The sequence below is a fragment of the Mchenga conophoros genome, linkage group LG3 (assembly GCF_057382185.1).
Source record: "Mchenga conophoros isolate Kocher_MC1m ecotype Shallow Benthic linkage group LG3, M_conophoros_male_GT1.1, whole genome shotgun sequence".
Taxonomy (NCBI): Eukaryota; Metazoa; Chordata; class Actinopteri; order Cichliformes; family Cichlidae; genus Mchenga; species Mchenga conophoros.
In genome coordinates this window covers 13,406,816-13,420,416 of record NC_140528.1, presented here as the reverse complement: position 1 = coordinate 13,420,416, position 13,601 = coordinate 13,406,816, and the positions used below count along the sequence as shown (strand labels likewise).

Below are 13,601 nucleotides of genomic sequence, written 5' to 3'. Positions count from 1 at the left end.
GGTGTAACACCAGGAACGTGTGGGACATTCCTTTCTTATGACTTCATAAACTCAGCTACTGGGAGATTAATCCAGCGTGGTGTGGCAGCTTTGATCGTAGACCAAAAATGTGCAGTCCAAAAAGATCCCAGCGTAATCAAAACAGGCTGTCCTTTGGCGTCCACCGGGCAGTGTTTTGTAAATAATATGTGTTTATCATCAAGAACTAGTTTTAGCTGTTCTACATAAACAGCATATCCCAAATATCATCAAAACAGAAAATTAGAATAAGAGCTTTCAAATCTAATTTATTGGCACAATTATTTCAATTTACTTTGCTTTGGAAACAAATGTGCTGTGAGGGCTGTTTAGATCACATGTTACATAATGAAGTAATGAATGTCATTTCTAACTGTTTGATTTTATAAAGTATGTTTGATAAATGTGAGGTCATGTCCACTCTGGAAGAGACATGTTAAAAAATGACCATGGCCTGCACGACTTCACATTTGATGTTATAGTCAGTGTGTACTAGTGATGGGATTTCCGGCTCTTGTTAGAGAACCGGCTCTTCAGGTTGTTTTGTTGCAATAATTTACATTATTATTAACAATAATATAAAATTATGCACAAAAGGAATTACTAATGTAAAAAAAAAAAGTGGTTTTATTTATATATGTTTATATATAAATATATGCGGTGGCCCCTAGAGACAAAACACGTACAAACTCCAAAACACATTTCTAGCATGAACTGAACTTCCAAAACAGAGCTACTAGATCACTTAAATTACACAATTGAAAGCATGAAAGCATGTGTGTATTGTTTGTGTATTTATACACAGGCACTCATATATAGTCAAATAATTTTAAAAAAAGTTCATTTACCTGTTACTACCACACACCAAATCCGGTCGTTGGTACTTGCTGGCTTGTGTAGCCACGAGGTAACAAAAGCTCAACACTGCGCCCAGCATCCTGGGGCACTTCTGTTGTCTTTTGTACGTGTTTTGAGTTTTTATGTGCTTCTGAGTTTTTATGTGATTTGAAGTTTGTACATGCTTTGTCTGTAGGGGCCACCGTAAATATACTTTTATTCATTCACTCCACATAAAATGTAATAAATAAATCATATAATACAAAAATCAACTATTCACATTTCAACTTTTAACTATTTAAATTTTCAGCTTTTTCCTTTTACAAATTTAAAGTGAAAACAACACAAAACACTGCAAACCACAAAACAATTAAATAGATTAGGAGCCGACTCGCGTCGTTCATGTCAGAAATCCGGCTCTAAGAGCCATTTCGTTCGCGACCGACCCATCACTAGTGTGTACATGTTTCTATTACAGCAGTGCAACAGTGTTCAACCCAACGTATCTCTGTGAAAGACAAATAACTGCAGCTGAATAAAAGCTTTATTGCTGCCTAATTCATCGCTACGTGTACCTCCGTCCAAGATAATGGATGGTTTGTCATCTGCTGGTGTGTCTGCAGGACAAGCATGTAATAGGATCAGTGGGGATAAATTCATGGAGGAGAGGAGAATGAGACAGACCTAATGCTAGCTAATGAAAGGACAGCAAACTAACACAGAGGAAGAGGTCAAGGCAGATTTCTTTGCAGGGTGAGATGAGGAAGGGAGGAGAGTAACCACTGTGATCACCCAGAAGAGAATGACTCAGGTCTGTGTCCAGTCTCCCCAAATCAGCATGACACAGCAAACTCAGCTACATAAATCTCTGAATTACCAGCTGAGCCACTAATCCAGGCGGTATGACACTCGCCAAACTGCTAGTTCTGTGATATTTTACCACCGAGCATAAAAGTGCTTACAGGAAAGGCCAGGAAAGAATAAGCCATGAATACAGAGTTTAAATCATAAGAATATTTTATAACGTTTAACATTACGCAGAAGCATTTCATATTCATGAAACGCTTTCAATTAAAAGAAAACATCGAAACAGGTAATAAGGACACACCCAACATGCTCAACACCCACTTTAGTACTTCCTACTCAGCAGTTTCAATTACTGGTTAAAGCAAATGTGTTAGAAACTTAAAGCACGTAAAGAATCTGCTCAAGTCAAACAAGACATCAGACACACATCACCAAGAAGGCAAGTTTAAAGCAGTCCTACAGAAAGGTTTCAAAACTCACTCCCACAGCTTGATTCCAAGGATGTTAGATTCCTATCGGGCCTTTTCTACTGTTAATGTTTAAGCTAAATGACAACTTTGTTTGTCCACTGTCAGCATTCGAAACAACTTCTACAGGGTTTAATGGAGCACACAGATTTGACTTTTTACAAAAGCACTCAATGAGCTGTAGTAATGAAGAATTGTATCACAGTATGTTTTGTCATATCCTGTCTAAGATGTTTTTTCTTGCATGAGCCTAAGCACTCATTTATACTCGTATCCAGTGCAACTGATTTCGGTTTTATGCTTCCTAAAACCCTTAAAATTCCTTGTCAACGTCTTTTAGTTTAACCAATCCTAAAAGAAATCAAGCTTTGCTGCTCTACTCTATTTCCCGTTCCCTGCAACATGTGTGTGGATGCTGAATGAGACGGGTGGAGGGATGAGCGCTACATGGTTGTGTTTGAGCAGGAGGGCCGGATGATGAATGGGCTTTTATAGACATGCTGTTCGTTTACAGAGGCTTGTAGGCGATGATCTCTTTAGTGTAATATGAAAAGGAAACAGACACATCGTGATATCACAAACACAATCCTACATTTGTGCCAACCTAATAAAATAATATGCAGTACTGTGTGAAACTCATCAAGTGGCCTGAACTAAAAGTTCTCCAGCAAGTTTAGTAGCATTGCTACTTGAGATTGTTCATGTTGCAGCCAAGAACTTCACTGATGACTGCTGCCATGGTGTAAATCAGCTGGTTGGTTCCAGCGATGGTCACACTAGGGACTGTCCACTGCAGTAAAAACTAGAGATGGCACGATACCACTTTTTTATGTCCGATACCGATATCATAAATTTGGATATCTGCCGATACCGATATGAATCCGATATAGTGTTTTTTAATCAACAAAACTGTTTTTTAAAATATCTTGCTGCATTTTGTATAAGTTCATACTCAAGTTTAAAACAACAACTACACTAAAGCTATTCTGTTATACCTGTATGCAAAAAAAACATTTCATAATTCAGCAACACTGATCAATCTAATAAACTTAAACCTACACCATCCTCCCTATTCTGGTATTTTAAAGAGTACTTAGCGTAAATATTAAGCAACCTAACTAATAGGGTTCCAACTCCCAGCAACAACAAAAATAAATAAATAAAAAATAGGGAACCACCCCTCACGCGCCACCTCATGATGCTTAATCGACGTAATCAACCTTAATTTGATGCAGTGTGAAAAAAAATGCACAGAAATCAATTATTTTTCAAGAAATATTAAATAGATTCAACATCTTTCTTCAACAAAATTGCAGACTGCACAGATGGTACCTTCCCAAAGGAAAAAGTACTATAGCTTACTAGGGTATATATATTAGACTTAATAGTCACTATATACAGTAATTGACTTCTATTCATTTTACATCAAATTAAAACTTTGGGTGTCAGATAATTATTTATTAAAAGCTCGACATTTTAAATGAGAATAAGAAAGAAAAGTATGTCTTTGTGCCCCCCTTTCCCTGTTCATGCCCTATCGGCCCCCCTGACTAAACTTTGCTAGATCCGCCCCTGCACAGTTACCAGCCGTCAGCTACGTAGAAAAAGATCCTGGTGTAGAAAGTAATATTAAATACATTCTAACAACAGCTTATCAAGCTTAAACGTGCTGCTGTTGTTCAGCCGCTGGTTTCCTCTTTCTGGCGCAAAGTGGACCAAAAACAAACAAGAGAGACGGACTCGAGACAGAAAAGCCGATCAGCTGATCATTGATCAGTTTCATGATTGAAGTAGCAGCAAGAAGAGGCAGTCGCTTGGTAAGCTTAACGCAGGAATGCTTTACAAACATTCAGAGATGGACTTACACACTTGCTTTACTTCTCTCAGGATAACTTTGTCGAAGATGAAATGCCGGGTTGCTAGCGAAGCTCCACATGCTATCCAGACCACCGACAGGTCCCGCATGCCACAGCCGCTCTATCACGTGATGCATACTGCTCCAAGTGCTAACGTTCTGAGGTGAGTTACGGCGTGTTGCAAGTTTTGCGAGGTGCTTTCGTGATATTTAATGGATCGGATTACATTTTTTATTTTTCTCCGATATCCGATCCAGTAATTTAGGTCAGTATCGGACCGATACCGATACGTAATATCGGATCGGTCCATCTCTAGTAAAAACTCTGCATTATCACTCCGTTACCTGCTGCAAGCACTGCCACAGTCTGATTTTCTTTCATCACTACCTGAATTGTTTGACTAAAAGGAAAAAGAAATGGCAGATGTCCTTCTCTACAGGGGAGAACTGTTGGCAAACTGTTCACCACCCCCCAACCGCCCTGTCTGTCATCACTCCACTAGCATTGCTGTTTGTAATTATATTCACTCCACTTTTACACACCTATACATAATATCCTAAAAGCCACAAATCAATTAGAACCCTGCTCTGTTTGGTAATGAACTGTGATAAAACAAATATCCCCTGCCTATGAAAAACCATAGGCTTCCCAAGGGAGTCATGAGTTCATAATGTTCATGTTCATAAACACTGAAAGCTGACATGGAGTAGGTCCCAGGCCCTGAACTCCATAAGCAAGAAAATGGATTGATGTATAAATACACACACACATATATACAAATATATTAGGGGTGCAACGATACACAAAATTCACGGTTCGGTTCGATACTTTGGTGTCACGGTTCGATACAAAAAAAATGTTCATGTCTTTTTAATTTGTCATTTATTAAAATTATAAATATATATTTTAACTCAAAAGTACAGTTTTTAAATTTAATGTTGCTGAAACACCAAAGTAATAAAAAATAAATAAATCTATCTGATGGAGGAATCGCTCATCTTTGGAAAAGAGAGTTTATTACAGAGAAATGTCTCTTTCAAAATAAAAGCTCTACTATACGCTTCTTCTGGGCTATATTCTCAGCAGCATATTAAACATATCAGGTCCCCATAAGGAGAATCCTGTGCTAACGGCTGTCTAAATGACTCGGGTAAAGTTTGTAGCATGCTGCTTGTTGTTTTGTCTGCTTCCACTTGTCTTTGCACCAGGATGATGTCGGAGTAAATGTGGAGTCATATTCGTTGTGTTCCCACTAGTGCTGTCAGCGTTAATCTGAAATGACCTTAACGCCACAACACGGCAAATCTCCGTTAACAAGCTACCGCGGATCGCCCCGTGCGTGGGGCTAGACGGCCAACACGTTAACGAGCTAACTGCGCTAACGCACTAGTTCCCACCCATGTAATTGAGCATTACGTGGCACATCCAACATACTGTTTTACTTTAGTCCATGACGCGCTTACCTTCAGGGTAGAGCTGGGCGATAGAACGATAATGATATGTATCGCGATATAACTTTTACTCGATAGAGAAATTAAATTATCGCGATAGACCTCGCCGCTCTTGTCCTCTTAAAAAAAAGGAAAAAAAAAAAAAAGGTCAGCCAATCCAAATTAAGTAGCGCAGAGCCGAACCAATCACAGCCGCAGTGTCACGTCGCGTGACTTGTTACGTACAGCACAAGTGCCAAGTCGCACGTGTGTTTGTTTGGGAAGCAGCCAGCGGGTAATGGAGGAAATGAGTGTGCCGACTAGAAAAATCAACCGAGCGTGACCGAAGAGAAAACAGATGATGGTTCCAACGCCGGAGAGATTGTCGAACGGAAGAGCCATAGAAGTTCCGTAGTGTGAAGGTATTTCGGCTATTTCAAGTCTGACAAAAAACAGAGTAGCGTGCACTGTAAATGTGCCGAAAGCAAGTCTGGAAATACAATAAACTGGTGCATGCGTCACACTGTGCGCCACGTTATTGTTTCGGTGCAATGAATTTCTACAATACTGTTAATTCTACTCTCTGCAGTGTTTAAATGCTTACATATACACACAGTTACTGTCCCTCCACACATACGACTCGGTTCTGCTTCTATGCCCCAGCTTTGTTAACTTTTTCCCACCGAGGCTTCTAGACTTCTGATTGGCCAACATTTCTGCACGGTTAGGAATCTAGCGCCACCTGCTGCTTTGGCATGTTCATAGCAGCGTTTTCCTTCATTTCTGCCTTTATGTGTGGACGGGATTATTTTTTAAAACGGAAAATCTCAGTTTTCAAAAACACCCGTGTACGTGTGGACGTAGCCTCAGTCTCTGACTGGAAGCGCTAATTCGTCATTCGGCTTTTGTCAGACTAAAGTAACTGTTAAAACTGTTTGAAAAGCTCAGCTATACAACAAGGAGAGATTGAGAATTTCCTTTTAGTTCTCAGTTTATTTGATATTGACAAAAGTTAGTCAGTTTTGTCTGTTCTTCTGTAAAACAAACTAAGATTTATTTTTAGAATTAATATTTTGTTTCTAAGTGGAATCGACAATTTAGTCTGTTTCGTTTGTTCTATTTTGAAACTTAAACGCTTTAGCGGCTGCCTTTTGTGTAGTTTGCAATATTTGCCTTTATTTATCTGAAAAAGTCTCATGTTCCTTAAGTACATCTACCCTGTTGAACTTATTATGGGAAATAAATATTTAAATAAAAACAAGCTGCTGATTATTTCACATTTTACTTGTGCGCAACGGCACATTTAAATCTTACAAATATAGTTATTTGGCTTATATCGTGATAGATATCGTTATCGCCTGAAATGAAAAAAACATATCGTGATATGAAAAAATCTTATATCGCCCAGCTCTACTTCAGGGTCATACGTCACATGAAAACCAAAATAGTTCCAAACACCAGATCTGAATGAGGGTGGGGGAGGTTCAATTTGCCATGTTGCAACGAGCTTAGCTTCTGTCTCGCTAGCTTGCGCTGCGCTCAGTGGATCTGTGCTCGACAGTGCAGCCTAGGCGGAGTAGTCGAACACAGATCCACTGAGCGCTCAACACAGACAGCATCTGCAGAAGGAAAGTTGATAAAATAAATTACAAATGTTGTATTGTTCGATACATATGCGTACCGAACCGAAAGCACTGTATCGAACGGTTCAATATCGATACCAGTATCATTGCACCCCTAATATATATATACATATATATGTGTGTGTGTGTTTCTGTGGTTCAGCATTATGATGCTGAACCACAGAAACACACACACACACACACACACACACACACACACACATATATATACATATATATGTGTGTGTGTGTGTTTCTGTGGTTCAGCATTATGATGCTGAACCACATCATAATGAATAAATTTCCGAAATCCCGGAGCAATGCAAATTAGCCGGTGCGAGGTAAGGAGCTCTGTCATTGGTTAGACAGTCTTAGCTTTGCACCTATACCAAAGGCCATTCAGCCTCTGTGTTTACACTCTGCCTACACAGATGTTGGACATGAGACGACACAGGAAAAGGATTTTTGATGTGAGGTTTTTATTGAGATTTTATTTCTTTTTTTTCTGATTTGAAGTATTTATTAATGGAATAATAATTTATTTTCAAATACTGATTTATAAATATTTTTTTATTTTCAATTAAATTACTAGATAATAAATTACTTTTGTATTGAATAAATAAAATAACTTAAAAATGAATTTGTAAATTAATATTTTATCGCACAATTCATTGTTTAAGCAAAGAACTTTTTATTTCGATGCGCTGGATCTTCTGGTCCTCTGCACATAAGTGGATTTCCATTTAGACTTTATATAGACAACAACTCAAAGTGCTTTACAACAAGTCACATTCACCCATACGATCATCTAGTGCTGTACTTTAAACACTTTAAACACAAACACAGATACTGTGGGGAGAGGCCACAGAGGCACAGGGAGAAAACTCACACAGAAATCCAACAATTAAAGAGGAACCTTCTCGATGTAACACTACCATCCTGCAAGATGACCTGGTCCTGGGCCATCTTAATAAGCATGCTGTGCACAGTAGTTTCATATTCCTGCCAGAACAAACACCAGACAGTTTGTACACAAGGCTCAGATTCTCGCTTTGCCAGATACAGACAATAGTTTAAGATCCTAATGTCTCTGCACAGCTCTGTATGTACTGAAATATCCAACCTCAGATATTTCCTGCTCACACTCTCTGCACCGCCTTAGACAACAAGTAGTTCATGCTATACATAGCATTGACTTTTCATTCCAGCCATGTGCACTCATCAGGGCATCAGTGCTGCCGTAGTAACCACACTAACACTTCCTTGCACCTGTTGAAATGGCCTCAGTCTGATCGTGCCCTGAACAAACTCACCTTTAACATCCCACACACGGACTAAATATGTGCGTGTCAATAACACGTGACAGGAGAACATGCTGGTTGTCTGTCATGGGGCTGAATTAGAAACAGAGCAGGAACTACAGTTTGTCAGATTAAGACTGATCAGGGGCCCGTTCTTCGTACGTCGCTTACTACATCCAAGATCAAATCATCGCGCTAACCGTGAGCTCGCTAATCCGGTTCCCCGAACACACCTGCTGTTGACGATTAGTACAGCTGGACGCAGTAATGTGACATCACTGGGTGTCGTAAAAGGGGCTACGCATCGATAGTAGAAACATTGATCGGCAACCCGCTGATTGGTCGGCGAAAATGTCGAAGGGGCGCGCTCGGTATTTTCCGGCAGCAGAGCAAGAACTCATGAGTGAGGGATTTCAGGAGTTTCAGAGTTTAATCAGAACGCAAGAGAACACTGCAAAGGCTGCAAAAGCAAGGAGAGAGGGCTGGCAGAAAGTTGCTGACAAATCAAACTCGTAGGTAATTTAATAATAATAATAATAATGGATTGGGTTTATATAGCGCTTTCCAAGGCACCCAAAGCGCTTTACGATACCACTATTCATTCACTCCCACATTCACACACTGGTGGAGGCAGCTACGGTTGTAGCCAGGCTGCCATATCGCGCCATCGGCCCCTCTGGCCAACACCAGTAGGCGGTAGGGTAGATCTATCATATGACACTATATTGTCCAATATCATATGGCATTATATTATATTATAATATGTTATATTATATCCCCTTTCACATTAGAGCCACAACAGGACCCACAAGAACATGGGAACAAGTAAAAGTGGAATACAGGAGTATTCTACAGAATGGTAATATTTATCTCTTAGATTGCTTTGCGTCTCTTGGCAAGGTAATACTGGCCTGTAATACTCTGTTAGTTTGTTCATAACAGCAACCAAGAAAAGGGCAGAGGAAAAAAAGACAGGTGGTGGTCCTGCACCCCCTCGTCAACAAGTTGGTTAAGTAAATAATACCCTCACGGGAATATCGATATCTCTCTATGAGCACACTGTCGCGCTGAGCTAAAGGATCCTGTCTGTCCCGCAATATACGCTGAATTCTGAGGACTCTCCTTATCAATCTTGCACCTTCCGCAATGGGTTGGTCGCGTATACGGACAGGACATGGCTGCGACAGGCTTCCCAAATCCACCTTCGCTTTTATAGCCGTGGTCTCTCATCTTGATTACACGAAGTAATTTACAATTACTACTCTGAAATATGAATTACATCTGTAATAATCACATACATGTAATAGAATGTTAATAGTACATTTCCTTTTTTTAGGAAATGACCTGTATGTATCTGTGTGACATCAATAAAAGGATCAAGTGCTGCATTATCTTTAGTTACATTGATGTTATTTATTTATGGTGAAACAGTGGTGGAATATCGCTGTTGCTTTCGTATAAATGAAGCGGACATACCTGCGTGGCCGCGATCTAATCCTGTTTACATAAAGTAAACCTGCTCCCGAGCAGGTTTACGCTTACGGCTCTGTTGCTATGACAGCAAGTCCCGGATGAGCTTCGGGGAACCGACTGATCCAGGATCACGCGAAATCGTCAACAATCTAATCCGGCTAACCTACTTAGCGAGGTACGAAGAACGGGCCCCAGGTCCAACATCCGCTCCCAGCACTATTTACACGTTTGGTGTCACATTGAAGGAAACGCCTACTGGCACAACCTGCATGTGTTAAACTGCTCCTGCGTGTAAACAGCGTGTCACTTACGGCTTTTTGCATCACAAGGACGCGCACTGGCGTCTCAGGGTGACTCAGATGTTTGCTGAATGAGGTGTAGACCGGACTAGGCGGGACTCATTTCACCAAAACACGAACTTTTCCACCCACCAGTGTTTATCTGTGTGCTTATTTTAAAGAATTATTCCATCGTTATCAAATACGAAGCATTACATGCACGTCGAGCCGTTTCTGCTGAGTCAGACACCAGTGCTCCCGTGTGCTGATTCTCGGGTCCATCTTAAACTGGTGTGTTTGCGAATGAACTTCGGTAAAACGTTACAAAGTTACCGGGCGCGCAGAGGGTCTCGGAGGCGTGTCGTACCTGTCGGGTGGTCGCGGGCTCCTCGTTCCCGGTGGGTGAAGGTGTTTCTCCTTCAAGCGATGCTGGGGTGACCGGAGAAGAAGCCATGTCCCCCCGACATCACCTCTCACTAAGCACCGCTCCTACTGTGACTTTCCTCGGTGTCCTCCAGCTTGCAATACGCTGCCTGGCGCAGTTTGCACGGACGGTGGACCGGTTGCGTCGCTTGTTTCCTGTGCGATCAAAGTGAGTCTTCGGCTGCACAGTGCAGCCACTGTCCCTCCTCCGGCCGGCGGACTAGTCCAGGCGAGGCGGATGACGTTGTCCCGGGTCTCGCTCGCTCTCGCACATGCAGGACTTGGCCCAGTCTGTCTTCTTCTGCCACACTCTGCGCTCTGCTTTTCACTTCATGTCTTTTTGTTTTGTAAGGTGGCTAACACGATCACTCCTCTTCTGCCTGCAGGACTCTGTGACTGCTCTGTGCTGTGGCAGCACACTCCAGCCTGATAGTTCATTTTACAGCTTTTGGCACTGCCTCGGCTCGACAGACACAATCTCACCATGTCGGCACAATATACTGAGTGCAGTCCATAACATGATTTTATCTCACTGTAACTTTTAAATCGACCAAATGTTGCGTAAATGACGTGTCACGTGACTTGAGCACATGCACACCCCCTGTCCTCACAGCAGACATTCATCTTAGCCCCCCCCCCCCGTGTTTTGAGATCATTGCTGCAACAAAAGGTTGCCACAGATATTTCTACATGAAACGTACTGATTCAGTTGGCACATATTTAACTATGGTTGGATGAGACCTGCACTCTGTTTTAATATAATGTTGTTTTGTTTGAGTGGCTGAAATAAAGCTAATAAAATAAATGAATACTAAAATAAAGCTGAATCACATCACAGGAACGACACAGCCCTGTTCCTCCAGGCTGTTAACCTGTGAATCAGCAAACATGTATGATTTATTGTCATTCATTTGCTAAACAAACTTACCTCTGAACTTTGACCCTGACAATTCAATTTTATTTATATAGCGCCAAATCACAACAAAAGTCGCCTCAAGGCGCTTCATAGATACAGAGAAGAACCCAACAATCATATGACCCCCTATGAGCAGCACTTTGGCGACAGTGGGAAGGAAAAACTCCCTTTTAACAGGAAGAAACCTCCAGCAGAACCAGGCTCAGGGAGGGGCGGGGCCATCTGCTGTGATTGGTTGGGGTGAGAGAAGAAAAACAGGATAAAGACATGCTGTGGAAGAGAGACAGAGGTTAATAACAGGTATGATTCAATGCAGAGAGGTCTGTTAACACAACAAGGGAGATCCAGGTTTCCCAGCTGACGAGCAGAGGGCAGCGGCTTCCACTCGTTTGAGCAGTTTGTTGCGTGACCTCCTGTCTCTCACTGAACTAAAATGCCTCCAAACAACAGCAAAATAGATGGCACTCACTCCAACGTCTTGCAGCAAAAACATTAAGTGATGGGAAGAACAGGTGATGGATGAGCTGCAGATGTAACCGGTGTGATTCTGCGTTGTGTCTGATAAAAAAGGTAAAAGAAAGAAAGACCTCCCAGTAAATAATTTGCCCACTCCAGCTCCTACGACCAAATACAAACAGTGGGGAAGAGGGTTAGTTCAACCCACCACAGCTCCCAAGCTAGCAAGGAGTATATATTCATGCTAGCATTTATGGCGCCTAAAACACATTTATGATACACACATACGACACACTTATAACATCTAACAAAAACAGGCTTAATAATGACAATAATCGAACTAAAATTGCAACCAGAAACATCCAGGTGGCTAAATATGCATTATATGTGTGTTTTAAAGTGTTGGAAAGAAATGACACCCACCTCTCCCACAGGGGGATTGTAGAAAAGGGGAGAAGCAAAAGGGGTACACTGTATTTATAGGATTGCACCGAAGAAGAAGAAAAGAACGAGGAGGGGCTCTAACTGATAATGAACACAACTACAGGCTTGGAGGTCCTAAAAGTCAGGTATAAAAGGAGCAGTTTGGGGGTTTAGAACACATTATAACAATGTGATTTATGACCCTGTTACACAGAGCCAGCAGAATGAGCTGCTGCCACCACCACAATCAATGGTGACGCCAATTTAGAAAGAGCCCCAGTTGATTCCACTCTTGCCAGATGCTGAATACACATCGTCTAAAAGTGTGTGCCATTGACCAAAGGAGGAGTGGGCTGTTCACACATGCCTGTGTTCTTATGGAGCAGTCTTTGAGGATGGCGAGTCCAGAGCTGGAGGTTTAGATCTAAGAGAGTGATCCAAAGTCAGGAGAGGATTACACCCAACCTTCAGAGATCTTCCTATAAGCCAGAACTGGAAGCAGAGCCACCTTTGGCTATGATATCTTTACTGGACCCAGTAAGTCCAGTCAAGGTCAAAAACGTGGTCAGTCCCCCATTTAGTGCCATAGATCTGAAACATAGTAAACAAAATGCTAGTAAAAAGTTACAAACATGTTCAAGTTACATGTCTACAACTCCACAACAGACATACTTTGCTACTGGTGCCAAACAGTACTGCAGTCTGTAGCTTTCCAGCCATCCTTTGAACATCTTTGAGTTTAATGTAGCCAAAACTGGATTCAGTAATCAGTGTTTATTTACAGAAGCCGTAGAGTATGGCTGCCACATGTGAACATCAGTGACGGCTCATTTAAACTGTAGGAACGATTAACCCAACATCAGAAAAATACTTCATTTTACATTAATGTGACAAATTAACACTGCTGGGACTTTTCTGGTCCTACACTGTTCATGTCCAAGTCAACACATTGTAAGATTTACACGTGGAAGGTCATCTAAGCTGCTTATGTGGAGATTACCTTTCCTTTAACAACGACCAGTTTCTTCTTTTCAGTTTTCAGTTTTATTTGTCATATGCAAGTTAGCACAGGGTCAACATTGCAATGAAATGTGTTTGACGAGCAGCAGTCACTCGGCAGCTTGATACAGTAGGAGAAAATATAATAAAATAAAATAATAAAGAAAATAGAAAAATAGTAAGGAGCAAATATTAGAGAGACATGGTAAAAGAGAAAAGATGACTAAATATATTTGTATCTATAAATATATGTACACTAGTGATTAAATAAGAAAATCTTGAAGAGAAATATGAC

The 13,601-nt window shown here is 41.1% G+C and overlaps 1 protein-coding gene across 3 annotated transcripts in view; it reads right to left on the bottom strand.

Annotated features, from left to right (window-relative positions):
- The window catches only part of LOC146577322 (uncharacterized), a 105,923-nt gene that overhangs the window by 18,500 nt on the left and 73,822 nt on the right, over positions 1-13,601 (bottom strand). Inside the window, exon 1 of one of the 3 annotated variants that reach the window (XM_085253279.1) lies at positions 10,457-10,613. The exons of 1 other annotated variant lie outside the window; for it this stretch is intronic. In XM_085253279.1, coding sequence (XP_085109405.1) covers positions 10,457-10,543 — 87 coding nt within the window. In that variant the 5' untranslated portion in view covers positions 10,544-10,613. Of the gene's footprint in view, positions 1-10,456; positions 10,614-13,601 lie in introns of those variants that run through there. One more of the 3 variants, XM_085253288.1, reaches the window with a different exon arrangement.